The sequence below is a fragment of the Malus sylvestris genome, chromosome 6 (assembly GCF_916048215.2).
Source record: "Malus sylvestris chromosome 6, drMalSylv7.2, whole genome shotgun sequence".
NCBI lineage: Eukaryota > Viridiplantae > Streptophyta > Magnoliopsida > Rosales > Rosaceae > Malus > Malus sylvestris.
The window spans coordinates 434614-452901 of NC_062265.1; the positions used below are offsets into that span (position 1 = coordinate 434614).

At 40.6% G+C, this 18288-nt stretch overlaps 2 protein-coding genes and 1 long non-coding RNA gene across 3 annotated transcripts; 2 read left to right on the plus strand and 1 right to left on the minus strand.

Moving 5' to 3' along the window:
• The first annotated feature begins 3296 nt into the window (after positions 1 to 3296).
• LOC126626372 (cinnamoyl-CoA reductase 1-like) lies at positions 3297 to 6904 on the plus strand. Its single transcript, XM_050295692.1, has 5 exons — positions 3297 to 3539; positions 3647 to 3819; positions 5623 to 5968; positions 6094 to 6289; positions 6433 to 6904. The coding sequence occupies exons 1-5, from the start codon at positions 3410 to 3412 to the stop codon at positions 6566 to 6568; spliced, it is 981 nt and encodes a 326-aa protein (XP_050151649.1). The 5' UTR covers positions 3297 to 3409; the 3' UTR covers positions 6569 to 6904.
• Positions 6905 to 11280: 4376 nt separating this feature from the next.
• LOC126626379 (uncharacterized) lies at positions 11281 to 11661 on the minus strand. The gene is made up of 2 exons (XR_007624670.1): positions 11570 to 11661; positions 11281 to 11462 (listed from the first exon to the last, which is right to left on the minus strand). It is a non-coding gene; the product is annotated as an uncharacterized LOC126626379 (long non-coding RNA).
• A 923-nt stretch (positions 11662 to 12584) lies between these two features.
• LOC126626736 (uncharacterized) lies at positions 12585 to 13468 on the plus strand. Its single transcript, XM_050296135.1, has 3 exons — positions 12585 to 12622; positions 12733 to 13010; positions 13334 to 13468. Exons 1-3 carry the CDS (start codon positions 12585 to 12587, stop codon positions 13375 to 13377), a joined length of 360 nt encoding a protein of 119 aa, XP_050152092.1. The 3' UTR covers positions 13378 to 13468.
• The last annotated feature ends 4820 nt before the right edge of the window (positions 13469 to 18288 follow it).

An 18288-nucleotide genomic window follows, 5' to 3' on the forward strand; every position in this document is an offset into this window, starting at 1 on the left:
TTCGAGGGTGTTTGGCCATCACCGCTCAGTGTCTCAAGGGCCCGCTTGTCGAAGAGCACCTTGAAATTGAGGTTCGACGGGTACCCAGGGAGGGCAGCGTCGACTGGGATTCCAGTTGGGGAAGTCCCCAAGATGGCAGTGAGGTCGAGGATGGTGGGGCTAATGGGGTCGAGAGGGAGAACCATGGTGTTAGTAGCCGAACACCAGAAACATGAGGCCGCTAGGAGGAGCTCCTTGTCCAGGATGATATCCATGAACGAGAGGCGAATGGCATCATAAATGCCTAGGGCTTTCCATTGCTCGCCGAAAAGCCTTTCCATTCGTACAACCCAGGCTGCCCAGGCTGTAGTGGTCGAGGGCCAGGAGCCCTGAGGCCTCGCCACCTCCCACTTCGACCATTCAAATCCTTGCAGAAAATATGACAGGCAGTGCTTCTAGAGGAGGTCGGTGATGGTTGGTGGCACCGCCGCCTTAAAGAGAGGACCCAAGATTTGGTGAGGGGTACTCATGTCACTCTCAAATCGGATGGTCTTGATTGAAGTCCGATCGATGATTTTCTGGCATTGGTCACACTCCTTAGAAAGCTTGGAGATAAAGGAGGCCATGGTGAATGGTTTGAAGGGATGACAAGAAAAGAATTTTCTGGGTTTAAAGATTAAGGAATGAAGACTTGGAAGGAAGAGACGCATTGAAGGACAATGGTAAGAAATTTCAGAAATTTTGAAAACGTAAAGTACAAATGAGGGAATTTCAATATTTATAGAGTTGTGGAAGGAAGGGCAATCGTTCGAAATTCAAAATAAGGGGTAAAATCGACCGGAAAACCACTAATCATTATGAACATTCAGGAAATGCAGTTGAGAAGACCGAGGGTCTCAGATTTTGGGGGCGCACGATTGCGTGTGACGGTGAGATTAATAGCGGAAGACGTTTCGACGTTTGTACGATGACAGGTGGCTCGCGGATTGAGGTAGAGTGGCTGTGTTCAGCCATAAGGTCATGATGGCATGACGGTTCAGGTAGCCGCACGCCTTAGATGTCATTATTAGGATTGGCCGTGTTAGAAGATGCCACGTGGCGAGTTGGTTAGCAGGATCAAGATCGTGCAATCGTGCTCAATAAATGCGCCTTGGAAAGAGAGTACTGGGGTTCTGAGTATTAGATTCGCTTCTTCAAGACCGAAACTCGGCCAAAGAATTCAGGCCGAAGACCTCAGAAGCGAGGGGGCAATGTTTGGGCCTAAAATAATAGTTTGGGCCGAGTATAGAATCATTCTCGGCCCGGAAGGTCTTGCGACAAGAATGCCATGGATCGTTCAGTACGTGGGCCTCCAAACCTAGGTCGGCTAGGTCATAACGCAAGAAGTCGAGTCCTAGTGCAATGAGGAGTCTCGGTAGGATTAATAACCCGGAAGCGAATCCGGCTCGGTTAAGAACTAGGTTCACAATCCTAGTGAAAATAGGACTGGTCGAGTTGGTGTTGATCAGGAGGAGAAGACCTAGTCCGAGTAGGGTTTTAACTCGGATTCAAAGAGATCCAATGCTATAAATAGGGGAGGCTGTGCATCATTCAGGCCCCTACAATTCAACACAAAACTGCCCTGCGCAAGCTTTCTCAACAACTTTGAGATTTTTTCTTTCTTTTCTCGCTGACACATCTTCCGTTGGCATCAACAGCACTATGGAAGCAACCGGTGATATCTTAAGTCGGCATAGATAACTCTGTCATCGTAGAATCAGTCGGTCTCGCAGTATCTTCCGTTGGCATCAACAGCACTGCGGCGAGGACGGTTGGTTACCTATCCAAGTCTCGGTCGAGAAGGATTTCCGGATCCTTATTGATTGAGGTCATCTCATTAGCCTCCTCGGCGAAGTGAGGTGTTACAGTATATCGAGCTCGGCGCATTGCACGCCGAGTTATTTTATGATTGGATATTCCCAAGTGGGATTTAGAGTTCGGCATTCGGACGGCCGAACACGTTCACCATTAAAACTTATATTTGCTTTGAGTATTTGTGCCCTTACACTTTGGTGTCGATTCGACGTGAGTTTACTCTGACGAATAACATCACTGTGACTGAATCCGACGACGACGACTCGTGAACTTCGTAAGAATAGTAACCTTGTCTTCAGGTTCGAGAACCCAAGAGGCCGAGATGCGTTCCTTCCTCGGTCGCAATCGCAAGACGCAGGAGTTAGCCGCGCACCCAACATCAACAAATTTACTCCTCGGCCGAGCTCGGCCGACGAGTTGGCACGCCCCGCATTCATCGAAGGACGTAGTTAGCTTATAGATTACTCGGCCTGCGCGCCACGTAGGCTTGGTAGTTTTTAGGGTCAACAGACCCATATTATGTCAAATTAAAGCTTGTGGAGAATGGAGCAATATTCATACATTCGTCGGAGTCTAGATATGACTACAAAACCTTGAATTCCTCAGTAAAGTTGTGGATCGACGAAAAGGGTGTACCTTGTCAAGTCTTTAATAGAGCTCGAACGTCAAATTTAAAGCTCGGAGTTTGCAGCCCAAATTGAGGTTAATGCAGTGGAGGCAGTCATCGACGTTGAGGTGAACGGAGAAGGCAGATCGTCGGCATCAAAGTCCCGGAATTCTCAAGACTGAATCCGCCACGAATGAGAGCCAAAGTAGGTTGATCTTGGGTGGGAAATGACCATGGGGACAAGAGGAGTCTATCCCATATGGTGGCCAAGATCGTCGTCGACAAAATCATTGGAATCGGCGTATGAAAGTTTGTCCAAAAACAATCAAAATTGCAGAGAGATTCCGAGGCAACCAAGTCGACTTGCATAGCTTTTTTCTAAAACGAGAAGAGCTCCCTTCCTAAATCTGGGACCTTCCATACATAGGGGTCCAAAAGACAAAATTACCCCTTCCCTTGTTTCCTTATTTCTCCTTCATTAACATTCCAATTCGCAATCGTTTTTTATCCACGCATTTGTGAGATTGACTTCTATTCGAAAACACTAAAAGTGACTAAAAGGGCCTTACAGATTTTTAATTACTAATTACGAAAATAAAGTGAATTTGTGTAAATACGTAAAATTAGATAGTGACATATTTCACACCTTCATTATTACCATGGAAAATTCAACAAGTTGTACTGTTGTAGCATTCAATATTGCTAAGGAAAATTCAGCAAGTTGTTATAAGAAATGACTTCGTGGGCATCACCCACATCACTATTTCACCAATAAACATTCACCACGTGGGCATTCATCTTTTGTCAAACCATATGCATAAGACTCCCTCCACCGCATATATAAACAGACAAGTAGAATGACGAAGAAGATATAGATAGAGAGATCAATCATAAGAGAGGTGGGACTGAGAGGAGCAAGGAAATTAGTTAGGTTGAATATATAACTTGGTAAGAAGATATAGCAAGGAGATGGCGGGTGAGGCGGCTGATCAGAAAGAAAAAGTATGCGTGACTGGAGCTGGAGGATTTACTGCCTCTTGGGTCGTCAACCTCCTTCTCTCCAGGGACTATGTTGTTCATGGAACTGTCAGGCAACCAGGTCAGTCAATCCCAACACTCATCGTATATATAGTATAATATTAATTGTATATTTTCAGTGAGAAGATTGGACTGAATTGAGAAAAATATATTCGTGCGCGCATGCAGGAGATAGCAAGTATGCTCACTTGAACAAGCTTGAGAAAGCATCAGTGAACCTCAAACTGTTCAAGGCAGATTTGTTGGACTACGACTCTCTTCGTTTGGCCATTGAAGGTTGCAGCGGAGTCTTCCATGTTGCCAGCCCTGTACCCAATTCTCTTAATGATTCAGACCCTGAGGCAAGAATCTTCCAGACTATGTTATCTTAATTAATTGAGTTATGCTGGGTAAATTTAATCTACACATTTAGTCTCTCTAGCATTTACTCTAATTAATTAATATGTGCCTCGCTCAACGTAATTTATTTAACTATAATTGTTAGATTCGACCGGCTGCATTGATTGATTAATGAATCCCATATTTGAAAACTTATTTTGAAAAAAAAAAAAATTTGAAATTTGAAAGTCCAAAAAAAAAAAAAAAAAAAAAGGCTTCCAGTGAATAATGCTTGTGCTCTCCTTATGAAGGAACATAATTATCTCTACATTTATAATTAGCATATTTTACTATACAAAAATCATAATTGGAATCGTTTATTCACTTTCATATATAATCTAAATATCATATCCATAAAAAATCATGGCTTTTTATCCAAAATGATCATTGAGATTTGCATAACACATAATTTTGGCACCTGAGATTGAAAATCAATAAAAATGGTTCCTGAGATTTTCTACCATTCATGATTTTAGTCATTCCGTTAAAAACTCTGTTAGGTGGTTCCAGAGCTCTTGGCCAGAAGTTTCGGTAATTTTCAAAGCTTCGTAACTTAATCGTTTCTTAACCAAATTCGACCCATAATATATCAAAATGAAGATAGGAAAGTGTAGAATAAGATTATACCTATTTGGAAGCCCAATTGTTTCCAGATATAGCAGGAAAATAGCCTGAAAAGTGACTGGTCCGCAGGAAAACTGGAAAACTAGCAAGAAACTGGGTAAACTTTAAACGTTCATAACTTCTTCAATACTCAACCAAATCGAGTGATTCAAAAGCTAAACTCACACTTCTCAATGAGATAAAGAGAATGGTACCTTTCTAGATGGCTAACTCTCCGTGGTTTGACCGGAAAATGGCTTGAAAGTGGCTAACTCGATGAGACCAAGACAGCCAATTTCGAGCCATTTTACGGCCAAACGACGGAAAGTTATCCATCAAGAAAGGTACCATTCTCTTCCTCTCATTGGGGAGTATGATTTTTGTTTTTGAATCACTTGATTTCGTTGCGTATTGAGGAAGTTATGAATGTTTAACATTTACCTAGTTTCTGGTGAATTTTTCAGTTTTCCTACAGACCAGTCACTTTTCAGGCTATTTTTAGGTCAAAACATGGCGCATTAGCCATCAAGAAAGATACCATTCTCTTCGTCTCATCTAGAAGTATGATTTTCATTTTTGAATCACTCAATTTCGTTGAGTATTGAAGAAGTTATGAACGTTTAAAGTTTACCCAGTTTACGGTGAATTTTCCAGTTTTTCTGCGAACCAATCACCTTTCAAGCTATCGGCCAAGAGCTCCGGAACCACTTAATGGAGTTTTTAACAAAAGGACCAAAATCATGGATGGTGGAAAATCAGGGACCATTTTTATTGATTTTCAATCTGAGGGACCAAAATTATGTATTATGCAAATTTCATGGACCATTTTGGATAAAAAGCCAAAAATCATTAAATGTGAAGGTCTTTTAGTCAATGCTATGCATCAATCAAAGGAACCGTTTATCATGAAGATGCTACTTGTTACCAAAACTATCGATTGGTTTAACATGCATGGATGACTAAAAGACATTCAAATTGAATGATTTTTAGATGATGATAAATAAAATGAACGGTTCCAATTTTGATGTTCATACGATAAAAATATGTTAATTGTAATTTGGGGGGGGGGGGGAAACAAGTTCTCTTACGAGAGGAACACAAGCATGATCCTTTCAGTTTTGAGTAAAAGAACTGAAATTGTAGAATAAATGAATGTGTTGCAGGAGTTTCTTGAACCAGCAATAAAGGGAACGCTGAATGTACTCAAGGCTTGCAAAGAGGCCAAAGTGAAGAGAGTTGTAGTTGTGTCGTCTATAGCCGCCGTCGTTATGAACCCGGAGTGGCCTAAGGATCAAGTCAAGGACGAGACTTGTTGGTCCGTTCCCGAATATATAAAAACAACAAAGAAATGGTACTATCTTTCGAAAACAGAAGCAGAACGCGAGGCTCTGGAGTTTGGAAAAAGAAATGGACTTGAGGTTGTGACTGTTTGTCCTTCTATCATTTTGGGGCCAATCTTGCAATCCACTCTCAATTCCAGTAGCTCTCTCATTGTTAAAACTATAATAGGTATCTCTGTGCATATTCATATATTAAGATTACAAGGTACAAGACATGTTTCTTGTTTGTGCAATATTAATGTACTAGTGTGTGTGTGTGTGCACGCACGCGCGCAACTCTGTACGAATGTGTAGGTGGTCTTGAGTCCTTGGGATGCAATTACTGGACGTTCGTGGATGTTCGTGATTTAGCTGACGCGCTGCTTCTTGCATACAACAAGCCTGAGGCTGCAGGAGAAAGATACTTATGCAATTCACACTCAATTGGCATACGAGATGTGGTGGAGAAATACTTAAGGCCTACATATCCCGATTACAAGTACCCCAAGAAGTAAGTTAATCCATTAGACCAGTCCTTCAATAATTAATTATGGTCTGTTTTTTTTTTTCAATTCATCCTTCTGTTTGGTTGTGTACCTTTAACGACTGATCCATGTTCATGTTATTAAGATATGTTACCGGTTGTATTGGCAGCCTTACCTATGCAGAGGAAGAAGTTCAGCACTTTAGTTCCGAAAAATTGCAGAAGTTGGGTTGGACTTTCCGGCCAGTTGAGGAAACGCTTAATGATTCTATTGAAAGCTACCGGAAGGCTGGAATCGTGGGTTAGGAAAAGTTGACAGACTATTGTATGTGTACTGCATTTTCCCTAGCTAGCTGACTAGCTACTCTTAGTATGCAGACTGCTGTGCACAATCACAAACAAAATAATAGTTCTGCTTGGTAAGTATGATAAGCAGCAGTGTTTGCTACTGCCTGCTTATGCTTCATATAGGTAGAAAGTTAAGTTATGCTCTCGTCTTGATTCCTACCCTATATGTTTGGGCCGCTTTAAATTCCGTCCGGATCTCACACCTCCGAGCCTTACACGGTGGGGGATTTTAGGCTCATGTGTGAATTAGGCTTATTTCTAGCTAAATCTCTATATAATTTAATTTTAATCTCACTTTGCCTCTTGTGAGAATGTGAAGGTAAAAGAGTTTCATATTGGTGAAAGGAGAAACCTTGCAAAGGCTTATAAGAGGTTGGACTACTCTTCATATTGCTAATTGGTTTTATGGTGGAACCTTAACTTTTTTCATGGTATCAAAGCAGGTTGATCCACATGTAAAGCCCAACGGCTACATGTGCTCCACCTCACCCAATTCGTGTTGTCCACGTATTTAGCTTGAAAGTTCGTCACACGTGAGGGGGCGTGTAAGAATGTGAAGGTAAAAGAGTTCCACAATGGTGTAAGGAGAAACCTTGCAAGAGCTTATAAGAGATTAGGCTACTCACCATATTGCTGATTGATTTTATGGTGGAACCTCAATTTTTTTCATGGTATCAAAGCAGGTTGACCCACATGTAAAGCCCAACGGCTACATGTGCTCCACCTCACCCAATTCGTGTTGTCCACGTATTTAGCTTGAAAGTTCGTCACACGTGAGGGGGCGTGTAAGAATGTGAAGGTAAAAGAGTTCCACAATGGTGAAAGGAGAAACCTTGCAAGAGCTTATAAGAGATTAGGCTACTCACCATATTGCTGATTGATTTTATGGTGGAACTTCAATTTTTTTCACCTCCTATAACTCAAAGTCTTTATTTTACTCCTTAAAACTCAAAATTTGTTCCACTTTGCCCTTGAAACTCGATATTGATCTCATTTTGCCCTCATAAACTTAGAAGTCGTCATTTTACTCACTTGTTCCACATTCCCTTGATTATGTTAATTCATTATGTGGGTTTGATTTGTATCCACCAAACTAATCATTTTTTTCCATCTTTGCATCTCAAGCACAGAAACCTAAAAAATTCTAATTCTTAATTTCTTCTTTTAAACTTTATATTTTCTGATTGTTGAATGTTAACGTATGATAAATATTTATAATCAAATTCAGTGGTACTTGTGAAAAAGTCATATTGGGAGGTGGGTCCCCACATATGTACCAAAGGGCGACTTTTGGGTTTTCGGGAGAAAAGATAGTTCACAAATCAAAATGAAATGATTTTGAGTTTCAAGAAGTAAAATAATAACTTTTGAGTTATTAGGGCAAAGTAAAATTAAAGTCAAGTTTCAAAGAGCACAACTAAAAATAAGTATGCAAATTACTTCATTAGGCATAGACCATGTTTTCGTGGTCTAAGTGTGTCTATTCAACTCCTTTTGAGATTGACCTTCAAAATCATATCCGGCAGATATTTCAGAATATTTTCGAAACTGAAATTGAAATTCACTCTGTAATGGTCAAATCATGTTTTTCAATAGTCCTATGCAATGATAAAAAAATATATATATATTGAATATCATCTCGTTTTTGAATTAGTTTTATTTAGTATTTTCATTTTGGTGGAGATTTGGAATGGCGCAAATACATTTAGCGTGGTCATATCATCTAGCTGCAACACTGCATTGGTAAAGTTATTTGAGTGGGATTGTATCATTTCATGTGTGTTTCGACTATAATTATTTCTTTAATCTTCCAGAATTGGTATTGTCTTTCGAAAACTGAAGGCGAATTGAGGCCCTGGAGTACGCAAGAATAAATGGGCTTGACTTGTTAACCGTTTGTCCTACACTTGTTTTCGGGCCAATTCTGCAGTACATTGTAAATGCAAGTACCTTGATCCCCATCAAGCTTTTGAAGGGTACTTCGTTTTTATATAACGACATGACGCTTATTTAAATCTGTTGCTTTAAAATCTAGGGCTCTTCACAAAAATAAGCCCCTATGGAACCCCATTTTACCACGACCAAAAAAAGAATTCCATTTCAGAGTTAAAAAACCACTTAAACTTGATAGGTCACGGATTTGTTTTTCTGTAGTTTGATTTTTGAAATGTTTCTTACTACCATTAACCATTACGGGTGCTACCCTAATTATGTATAAAATATAAATATGTTTAGATATATAGGTAAGTGGTGTTGTAAACTCATCCTGTGGTAATCGTCTATTGTGGTGTTTATGCATTTGGCTCCCTTTTGATCTCTACAACGCAGGATCCAGATTTATCATCCATTCATGATCTTCGGGATCCATTTTAACTGGTTTAGTATTGTCTCCTCGCCAAAGGGTATGAGTCACTGGAAAACAAGCTGTGAATGATAGTTGACGTGCTGGATGTAGCTGAAGCAGTCCTTATGGCGTATGAGAAGCCCGAGGCTGAAGGAAGATATATATGCACCGCTCACATCAAGGCAAGAGATCTGGTTGAAGAACTGAGGAGCATTTATCCTAATTACAATTATCCTAATAAGTAAGAGCCTGTTTGGTATCCTACTCAAAAACTTTGATTGTTCCTAAAAATAATTTTCAAATAACATCACTTGAAAACATTTTTCTGTTAAGCTTCAAATTTTCAAAAATATGTTTAGTTGAATTTTTAAAACTAATTTTTTTAGTTTGAATTCAAACTTCCTTGAACAAAAATTCGAGGAGAGAAAGAATTGGGAAGGAGAAAAGAGAGGAAATAGTCGGTGAGGAGAGATAAAGACAGGGAGAGGATGAGGAGGATAGGGAGAGAGCAAAAAATTACAATGAGAAGGTGAGGAGTGAGAAGAAAGAGAGACAAGACAAAGCTGAAGAGAGAGAGAAGACAAGGTGTGACATGGGGATAGGAGAAAAAGAGGGTTGGGAGAGAAAAAGAGAGGGTTAGGAAGGAGCAGAAGAAGATGTTGAGGAGAGAGCATGAAAACTCTAAAAACTCACTTTTAGTGTTTTTAAGAAATAGTCTATGTTTTTAAGTTAGTTTTGAATCCAATTTTTAAAAAGAGTCTTACCAAACAAGAATTCAAAGCCTAAAACTCAAAAAGTGTTTTTGAGTTAATAAAAGTTGAACTCAAGTAGGATATCAAACAAGCCCTAAGGTTTCTCTTCAATCTATACTTGGTAACTAGAATGGAGAGATTTTCAAATTAATTATGTATATAGCGTTATCGATCATCGATGTCATCCAACGCAAAATTAAGTAGAATGGACAGGGATTCTTGTTGTAATGGTTTTCCGTTTAAACTAATTTTGTAATTTTGGATTTGTATATTGGCAGCTTTGTTGAAGTAGAAGTGTTTGCACCTAAAATATACCCATTTTTACTTATTTGGACAATTTGGGTAAAATATGGCATTTGGAGGATTAATGAGCAAGAAGACTAACTTGGAAGATATTTAGCTATCAAGTGGGATAGGTTGGCACTATAATATTGTTTCTCCCATTTGTTTTGGTGGTGGAGGTTCGCCAAAAGAATTGTTTAATCAAGACAAATGCATGCTTTTTCATGCAAGTGGATGAGAATGCACCATGAGAGCTTTCGGACAAGGAACATGTGAAAGAGCCAACTTGCTTCTTTTAAATGTTAGTTTATTACAAGTGGGAAAACATGTGATGAAATCATGTGGTGGAGGTGCAAGTTTCCCTTTTAATATTGTTTCTACATGCAAGTTGGCAAATGCAATGCAAGCTGCCCAAGCAATGAAATGCAAGCTGCCCAAGCTTCTTTCGGGCAAGTACAAAGATCTCAGCAAAGGGGCTCTTCCAGACCTCTATATAAAGAAGCAGATGGAGAAGGATTATGGACACTCAAACAACCAAACAAATACAAGCACAAACTCTGCTCAAACCAGATTTGCCAAAAACCTTCTTTTATCTAGTTTATTAGCTCTGCTGCTCACTTGCGGTATCGATCTCATTTGTAACTTTTATGTACTCATTTCCAGTCATATAAATTACAAGCAATCTACAATACCAGTCATTTATGTCCCTTTGTTATTCACACTTCCAACAACCTTGTTATTTAGTTGTTGTTACATTTCTCCATATAAGTAAACTCCTTATTTTTAAGGCAAAGAAAGAACCTTGATTTGAGCTACTCCCACTCAATGGCACAATCTCTTGGTTTGAAGTCAATCTCAGGCGCAACCTCAATCATTCAAATCCCGTCTACTAGCGGCATCTAGTAGTGGCACGCCCGCACCCTCCAATCTCATATGTGAAGTAAATCCCCGGCTTGCCCGCGAGGCCCATGGCGGATTTAGGGAGTGAACAAGAAGAACATCCAAGGTTGAGCTAGGAGAAACTTCAGAGGCTGAGTTTAAGTTTCCGACCTGTTTGTGGCAGAATGTGGATCTGGCCCTTCGCACAGCTCCCCAAGGGTTGATGGCATTTTGAGAGTGTAAGTTTGGTAGTCAGATTCTTGCTGCTTGGTGTGCTGCAAGAAGAGTACAATTTTCATATCCAGATGCTGAAGTCAAAATTGCGACGTATATTCATATTTAGGCACATGAAACGACCCTCAAGGTTTAACTTTTTTGGTCAGTTTAAATTTGTGTAACTGTGAACTAACAAGTATTCAAAACTGAACTTTATTGCAACATATACAAAAGGTATTTCAGGGGTAACATTCCACAGCATTCCAACTGATAACACTTCGAACAACACTATTATAGTGTAACTCAGTAAACGATAACTTACAAACTACGCATCCGGTTTTCGAGCTTTATTCTTGTTGCCGTATATCAATCCAGTCTCCTGAAACGGATTTCAAGTTGTAATTTGAAGTATTTGGCAAGCAATTGAAAAACTCAATCATAATTTTTTTCACTTGAAACAGCAGAAACTCAGATATGAAACAGTACCTGAGGATCGGCGATCGGTTTCCGTTTCTCTACGTAGGCATGGGGATCCGCAGAGGCCAGAACAGCCCTTTCCTGCTGTTCCCGCTTGAGGTTGTTAAAGGAAATAAAATAGTCAACTAACAAATATGGTTTGGAGTGATTGTAGGACACAATATTCCTTGGAGTAATTATAGTGATTGATTGTAATTAGCTTTCCTTTACCTAGAATAGCATCGCATTCTTGTATAAATCCTTACCTATGTACAGCCGCTATAATATACAAAAATATATTCATACAAACAATTTGATATGGCATCAGAGCACCGATCTTGGTGACTCTAGAAGGCTCATTCTGCTTCCGCCACAAACACAACCAGTTCCTCTTCATCAAACACAGCCACCATGGGCGACAGAAAATCAACTGAGATGATACCTCATGTATCTGATCCTCTCATTTTGCATCATTCAGACTCACCAAGTCTTGTTTTAGTCTCACAACTTCTTGATGGACACAACTATGGACAATGGAGCCGCTCTATGCGAATCGTTCTCAGCGCCAAAAACAAACTAGGGTTCATTGACGGATCAATCAAGATTCCTGCAACCACTGATGTTAAATATCCAATTTGGCAGAGATGCAATGACATGGTCTTGTCCTGGATTTGGCAATCCGTGCAGGGCAACATTGCTCACAGTATACTTTACTGCAAAACTGCGTCAGCAGCATGGAGAGATCTTGAGGATCGATTCTCGCAAGGAAACGATTCCAGGATCTATCAGATTCGACAAGAAATTGCCGAACACCGACAAGGACAGCTATCTGTTTCAGATTATTACACAAAATTGAAAGCTCTTTGGGATAAATTAACATCATATTATGGGCTCATTACTTGTGAATGCGAGGGATCCAAGGCACATGCAGACATGGAAGAGAAAGAGAAAGTCATGCAGTTCTTAATGGGACTGAACGAGAGTTACTCAACCATACGAGGCTCTATCTTGATGATGAGCCCACTCCCAGATACACGATGAGTCCATGGATTGGTTCTTCAACACGAACGCCAATTGGATGTGGTAAATCGTCGTGAACCTACTGCCCATGCAATGCAAACCAGTCGTTCGACAGCACCAAAATGAGGCTATAGTGCCAACAACCCTAATTCACGAAAGACATTCAAATGCAGCTACTGTGACGGAGAACATCTAGTCGAACGTTGTTTTTTCCTTATTGGATTCCCTGAAGGGCACAAATGGCACGAGAAGAATGTGCAGCCCAGAAATAGGCGTGCACCTCCAACCTCCAACAATGTTGAAGCACTACCGTTGCCAGCTGCTCATATTGACACAACCAAAGCGACAATTTCCAGCAATCAACCAACGTTCACCACCGAGGAGTACAATCAACTCATGGCTCTTCTTCGCAATAAGAATGGTACCGATCTGCCACTTGCACATGCAACAGGTATCTATACACCCAACTGCAACTTTACACAACATGATCCGCATTCAACTTTGTATTGGATCGTGGATAGCGGGGCCACAGATCATATTTCTCACTTATCACCCAGCCATAATCACACTAAAACCCACCATGATTTTGTTGGTTTACCAAATGGTGGCCAGGCTGCGATTGAACTCATTGGGTCTATTAAACTGTCACCCAAGATAACCCTTGATGGAGTTTTGCATGTGCCACAATTTCGTGTGAATTTGTTATTTGTGAGTAAGTTGACCTGGGCATTGAAGTGTATTGTGATATTTTACCCGGGTTTTTGTGTTGTGCAGGACATGGCTACGAAGAGGATGATTGGCCTGGGCAAGCAGCTTAATGGACTTTAGTACCTCACTCCAACACAAAACCCTCATCTCGCTCACCATGTCAACCGTACCTCGGCACTTTGGCACCGACGTCTTGGGCACCCATCCTCAGCTCTTCTTCACTCTTTATCCCAGACCATCCCAGAAATCATTTTTGATTCTACACATGTTTGTGATGTTTGTCCTTTAGCAAAGCAAACTCGTTCATCTTTTGTTTCCAATTCAATAAAATCAGTTGCACCTTTTGATTTGATCCACTGTGATATTTAAGGGCCACACCAAGTCCATACACCCTCTGGGGCACGTTACTTCCTCACCATTGTAGATGACTTCACTCGTTTCACATGGGTTCACCTCATGCGATTTAAATCAGACACACAAACCTTGTTGCACTCGTTTTTTTCTTGGGTCAAAACCCAGTTTAATCGCGACATTAAAACCCTCCGTGCAGACATTGGGGGCGAATTTATATCTATGCGATAGTTTTTAGACACTCATGGCACCCTCTTTCAACACACATGTGCCCACACCTTTCAACAAAACGGGGTCGTTGAACGCAAACACTGCCATCTTTTGAATGTTGCCCGTGCCTTACGATTTCAAGCTAATCTACCCTTAAAGTTCTGGGGGGAGAGTATACAAACTGCCTGTTACCTTATCAATCGCCTTCCCACACCATTACTTTCCCATAAATCTCCCTATGAACTCTTGCATGGGACCCTACCTGCATACTCTCATCTCCGGGTTTTTAGGTGTTTATGCTATGCTACCAACCTTACTCCCTCCCACAAATTTGATGCTCGTGCTCGTCGCTGCCTTTTCCTGGGTTATTCCCTTGGCCAAAAGGGCTATCGTGTCTATGACCTCGATAGCAAGCGCATTTTCACCTCTCGTGATGTCATCTTCCATTAACATATTTTCCCTCTTGCTACCTCACCACCAGAAACTGACCTCGATTTCCCTGTCTTACCTGTTCCTCATGACGACCCCACTCCTACCCTCCTCTCTGCTCAACCTCCTCCACCTTCCGACCTCTTTCCCACTACTGACCTTCCTCATTCACCTACTCCCTCACTTCATGCTGACATCACTCTTCCACCCCTACACACCTCTCGCCAGCTCCTGCGCCGTTTCCTCCGCTACCTCTTTTTCCCCTTCGTCGCTCCGACCGCATTAAACATCCACCAGCATATCTTCGTGACTATCAGACCCATCATGCTGCTTTGCTTCAGCCCAGCGCCATCTCTTCCACCATGTCTGGCACGCGTTATCCCCTCCACCGCTATGTTTCTTATTCTCGTCTCTCTCCTGCTCACCGCTCTTTTGTCCACAATGTCTCTCACTTGGTTGAACCAGCCTCTTATGAGCAGGCCCGCCATGACCCTCACTGGCTTGCAGCTATGAACTTTGAGCTTGAAGCTCTTGAAGCCAATCACACATAGACTATGGTTCCTTTACCTCCGCACCAACGACCCATTGGCTGTAAATGGGTCTTCAAAATCAAGTATCATTCCGACGGTACCATCGAACGCTACAAGGCTCGCCTTGTCGCCAAAGGGTTCACACAGAGCGAAGGCATTGATTACAAAGAGACGTTCGCTCCAGTTGTTAAACTCATTACTGTCCGCTGTCTCTTGACTATTGCTGCTGTTCGCGGCTGGTCTCTTCACCAAATGGATGTCCAAAATGCTTTCCTTCACGGTGCCCTACATAAAGAAGTCTATATGTTACCGTCTCCTGGTTATCGTCGACAGGGGGAGACTATGGTTTGTCGACTTCACAAGTCATTATACGGACTCAAACAAGCATCTCGCAGCTGGTTCCAAAGTTTTTCATCTGCCATTCAAGAAATTGGCTTTCAACAGTCCCGTGCAGATTACTCGTTATTCACTCAGGTTTGTGGACACTCTATTACTGTGGTGCTACTCTACGTTGATGACATGATCATTGCAGGAAATGATGAGGAAGCCATTAGTCAACTCAAGAAGTTTCTTAGTGGATGTTTTCGAATTAAAGACCTCGGACCATTAAAATATTTTCTTGGTGTCGAAGTTGCACGGTCCAAGGCTGGGATCTCCATTTGCCAACGAAAATATACCCTGGATATATTGGAGGAAGCTGGTTTGCTTGGAGTGAAACCTGCCAAGGTTTTTATGGAACCTGATTTAGTGTTGACGACAACAGGTAGTGATGCCCTCAAGGACCCGACTCCATATCGACGTTTGGTTGGAAAATTGATCTATCTTACCATCACAAGGCCAGATATTACGTATGCAGTAAATAATCTCAGTCAGTTCATGCAAGAACCGAAACTTCATCACCTTAAGGCAGCACATCGTCTTCTCCAATATCTGAAAGAAGCACTAGGACAAGGGTTACTATTTCCTTCGGTGAATCAACTTATTTTGATTGGCTACTGTGATGCGGATTGGGCTAGATGTCCAATCACACGCCGATCAATGACAGGTTTTTGTGTCTTCTTTGGTAAATCACTTGTGTCGTGGAAAAGTAAAAAGCAAGTCACGGTAGCAAGATCTTCAGCAGAAGCCGAGTATCGTTCCATGGCTGCAACCACTTGTGAGCTTACTTGGCAAAGGAATTTATTGAAAGATTTGCGCGTAAACCATCCTGAGCCACCAAGATTGTTTTGCGACAATCAAGCTGCTCTACATATTGCAGCAAACCCTGTGTATCATGAACGAACCAAACACATAGAGCTGGATTGTCATACTGTTCGTGAAAGGATTCAGAGGGGAGAAGTCAAGACCTCTCATGTGCAAACGGGGCGTCAAATAGCAGACATGTTTACAAAGCCATTGAGAGCACCTATCTTCCATTCGCATCATGGCAAGTTGGGTGTTATTGATATCCACACTCCAACTTGAGGGGGAGTGTTAAAGGAAATAAAATAGTCAACTAACAGATATGGTTTGGAGTGATTGTAGGACACAATATTCCTTGGAGTAATTATAGTGATTGATTGTAATTAGCTTTCCTTTACCTAGAATAGCATCGCATTCTTGTATAAATCCCTACCTGTGTACAGCCGCTATAATATACAAAAATATATTCATACAAACAATTTGATAGAGGTCCTGTGAGGGCTTCACCCAGACGAAGTAGGCTAGCGTACCAGTCACCACCCATGACGCCAGGTTGCTTCCTCCTCTCAGGCCTCCCGTCGAATTCGATACGAAGGACCTCACATTTCCCAATCTTCTCTTCCATGTGCTCGTCATTGATGTCAATTTCGTCGCCTTTCTCGCCGATATGGGGATTTGGGATTTATATGGTTTTTTATTTCTCTGATCCCCCTTTTTGCATGATATATGCTATTTCCAAAGGGAACTTTAACGAAAAGCTCCTGGTACTGTTCACTTTAACGAAAAACCACATTTTTACACTAAAAAGTCAATCCTGGTACTATTCACTTTACCCTTTATTTTGTCCTTATCATTAAAACTCAAAGTTTTCAAGCCCTTTTCATTAGTTTTCCTATTTCCAAACTATATCACCGAAACGGTGGAGGCAGGAGGGCCTCCTCAAGTAAAGAAGAATTTTAGGCCTCTTGGGCCACTCTTTTAAGTTACTTGAGGAATTCCACGGTCGTAAATAATTAAAAGATAATCACATGAGAAAAATGGTGACTATAATATTTCGATTTCTCCAAAACCTTTAACATACCTCTTTTTATGTTTATATTTGTAAACCAAGGTCCATGGGTCCACTATTTAAGATTAATAGAATTATTTTTAAGTAGTGGCCTTGCCTAGGCTAATCTATTGTATCGTCTTAAACTTTTATTAATACAATAATTGATTTTAGGACATACATTCGAGTTCTAATAATCTCTCACCGGCACTAAAAATTAATCAGTGTCTCATTAAACCAATGACAAATATACCAAAATTTTCATATTGCTAACATAAAGAAGTATGATAAAAGCAATGGATTTGCCGGTCGTCATTGGAATAGAGCATGAGTAAACCGTCAACGATGAATGTATATGGAGAAAACACATCTATGAAGGACGGAGAGAGAATATGTTAAAGAGAACATTGTCTTTATAATGTGTTACAGAACAAAAAAGTTATCTTCTATTAGGAATATTATTATTCTTTACAACTTTGATTGTAGTTGTAGAGGACAATAAGAATATTATTATACTGTGAAATTAATTAATATTATAAAGTATAGATCTATTTGGTAAGTACATCTTCAGCATTATTTTCGGAAGTCTATTAATTAAATAGTATAGAGTATGGATCTCTATCTATATACTATATTTTGTTTTTGGTTTTTTTTTTTGTTTTTTGTGGGGACAACTGGTGGCAAATCATGTTATCCACCTATTACGGGGGCTGGGAAGACTCACATAGGCATTTCAGCCTTTTCGTGGCCACAAGTCTAGCTTCCATACCAGCAGCGGGTTTTGAACTCGAGACCTCCAGTTTTTAGTATTTAAAGATCAATGCATTACAGTTAAGAGAGCGGGTTGGATGGTCAACCCATCCTAACTCAACCTTTACAATTCGGATTTGGAGTGGGCCCAGTTCATGCGGTTTTAGTCTAGTTTTAATTAGATTCGGGTTTATTCGCGTTGGGTTCGGGTTCATCCAACTTTATCGAGTTTAATCTTATAATACCTAATTTTGCATGATTTTTCAAATTTGAACCAAACAGCGTCAATATTAACTTTCATTTACACATCATCATCCACACAAAAGCTAAAACAAACAAGTTGGAGACTATTTCTGATGATTCAACCATGCAAAGTTGAAAGTTAAATTATAAGACGTACCAAAACTTCAACCAAAAGAAGTGTGATGTACCAAAACTTCAACCAGAAAAAATTTAAAAGTAACACTTTCATTCATTATCATTATGAAAAATGACAATAAACCTTACATAACTTATATAAT

Excerpts from the sequence above, each read along its gene's own strand:
- LOC126626736 (XM_050296135.1), top strand. The coding sequence starts at position 12,585 with ATGGATTGGTTCTTCAACACGAACGCCAATTGGATGTG. Across the intron at positions 12,623-12,732 it reads ACGAACGCCAATTGGATGTG|CTACTGTGACGGAGAACATC; the intron begins GTAAATCGTCGT and ends ATTCAAATGCAG. Across the intron at positions 13,011-13,333 it reads GCCACTTGCACATGCAACAG|GACATGGCTACGAAGAGGAT; the intron begins GTATCTATACAC and ends TGTGTTGTGCAG.
- LOC126626372 (XM_050295692.1), top strand. The coding sequence starts at position 3,410 with ATGGCGGGTGAGGCGGCTGATCAGAAAGAAAAAGTATGCGTGACTGGA. Across the intron at positions 3,820-5,622 it reads TTAATGATTCAGACCCTGAG|GAGTTTCTTGAACCAGCAAT; the intron begins GCAAGAATCTTC and ends AATGTGTTGCAG. Across the intron at positions 6,290-6,432 it reads GATTACAAGTACCCCAAGAA|CCTTACCTATGCAGAGGAAG; the intron begins GTAAGTTAATCC and ends TTGTATTGGCAG.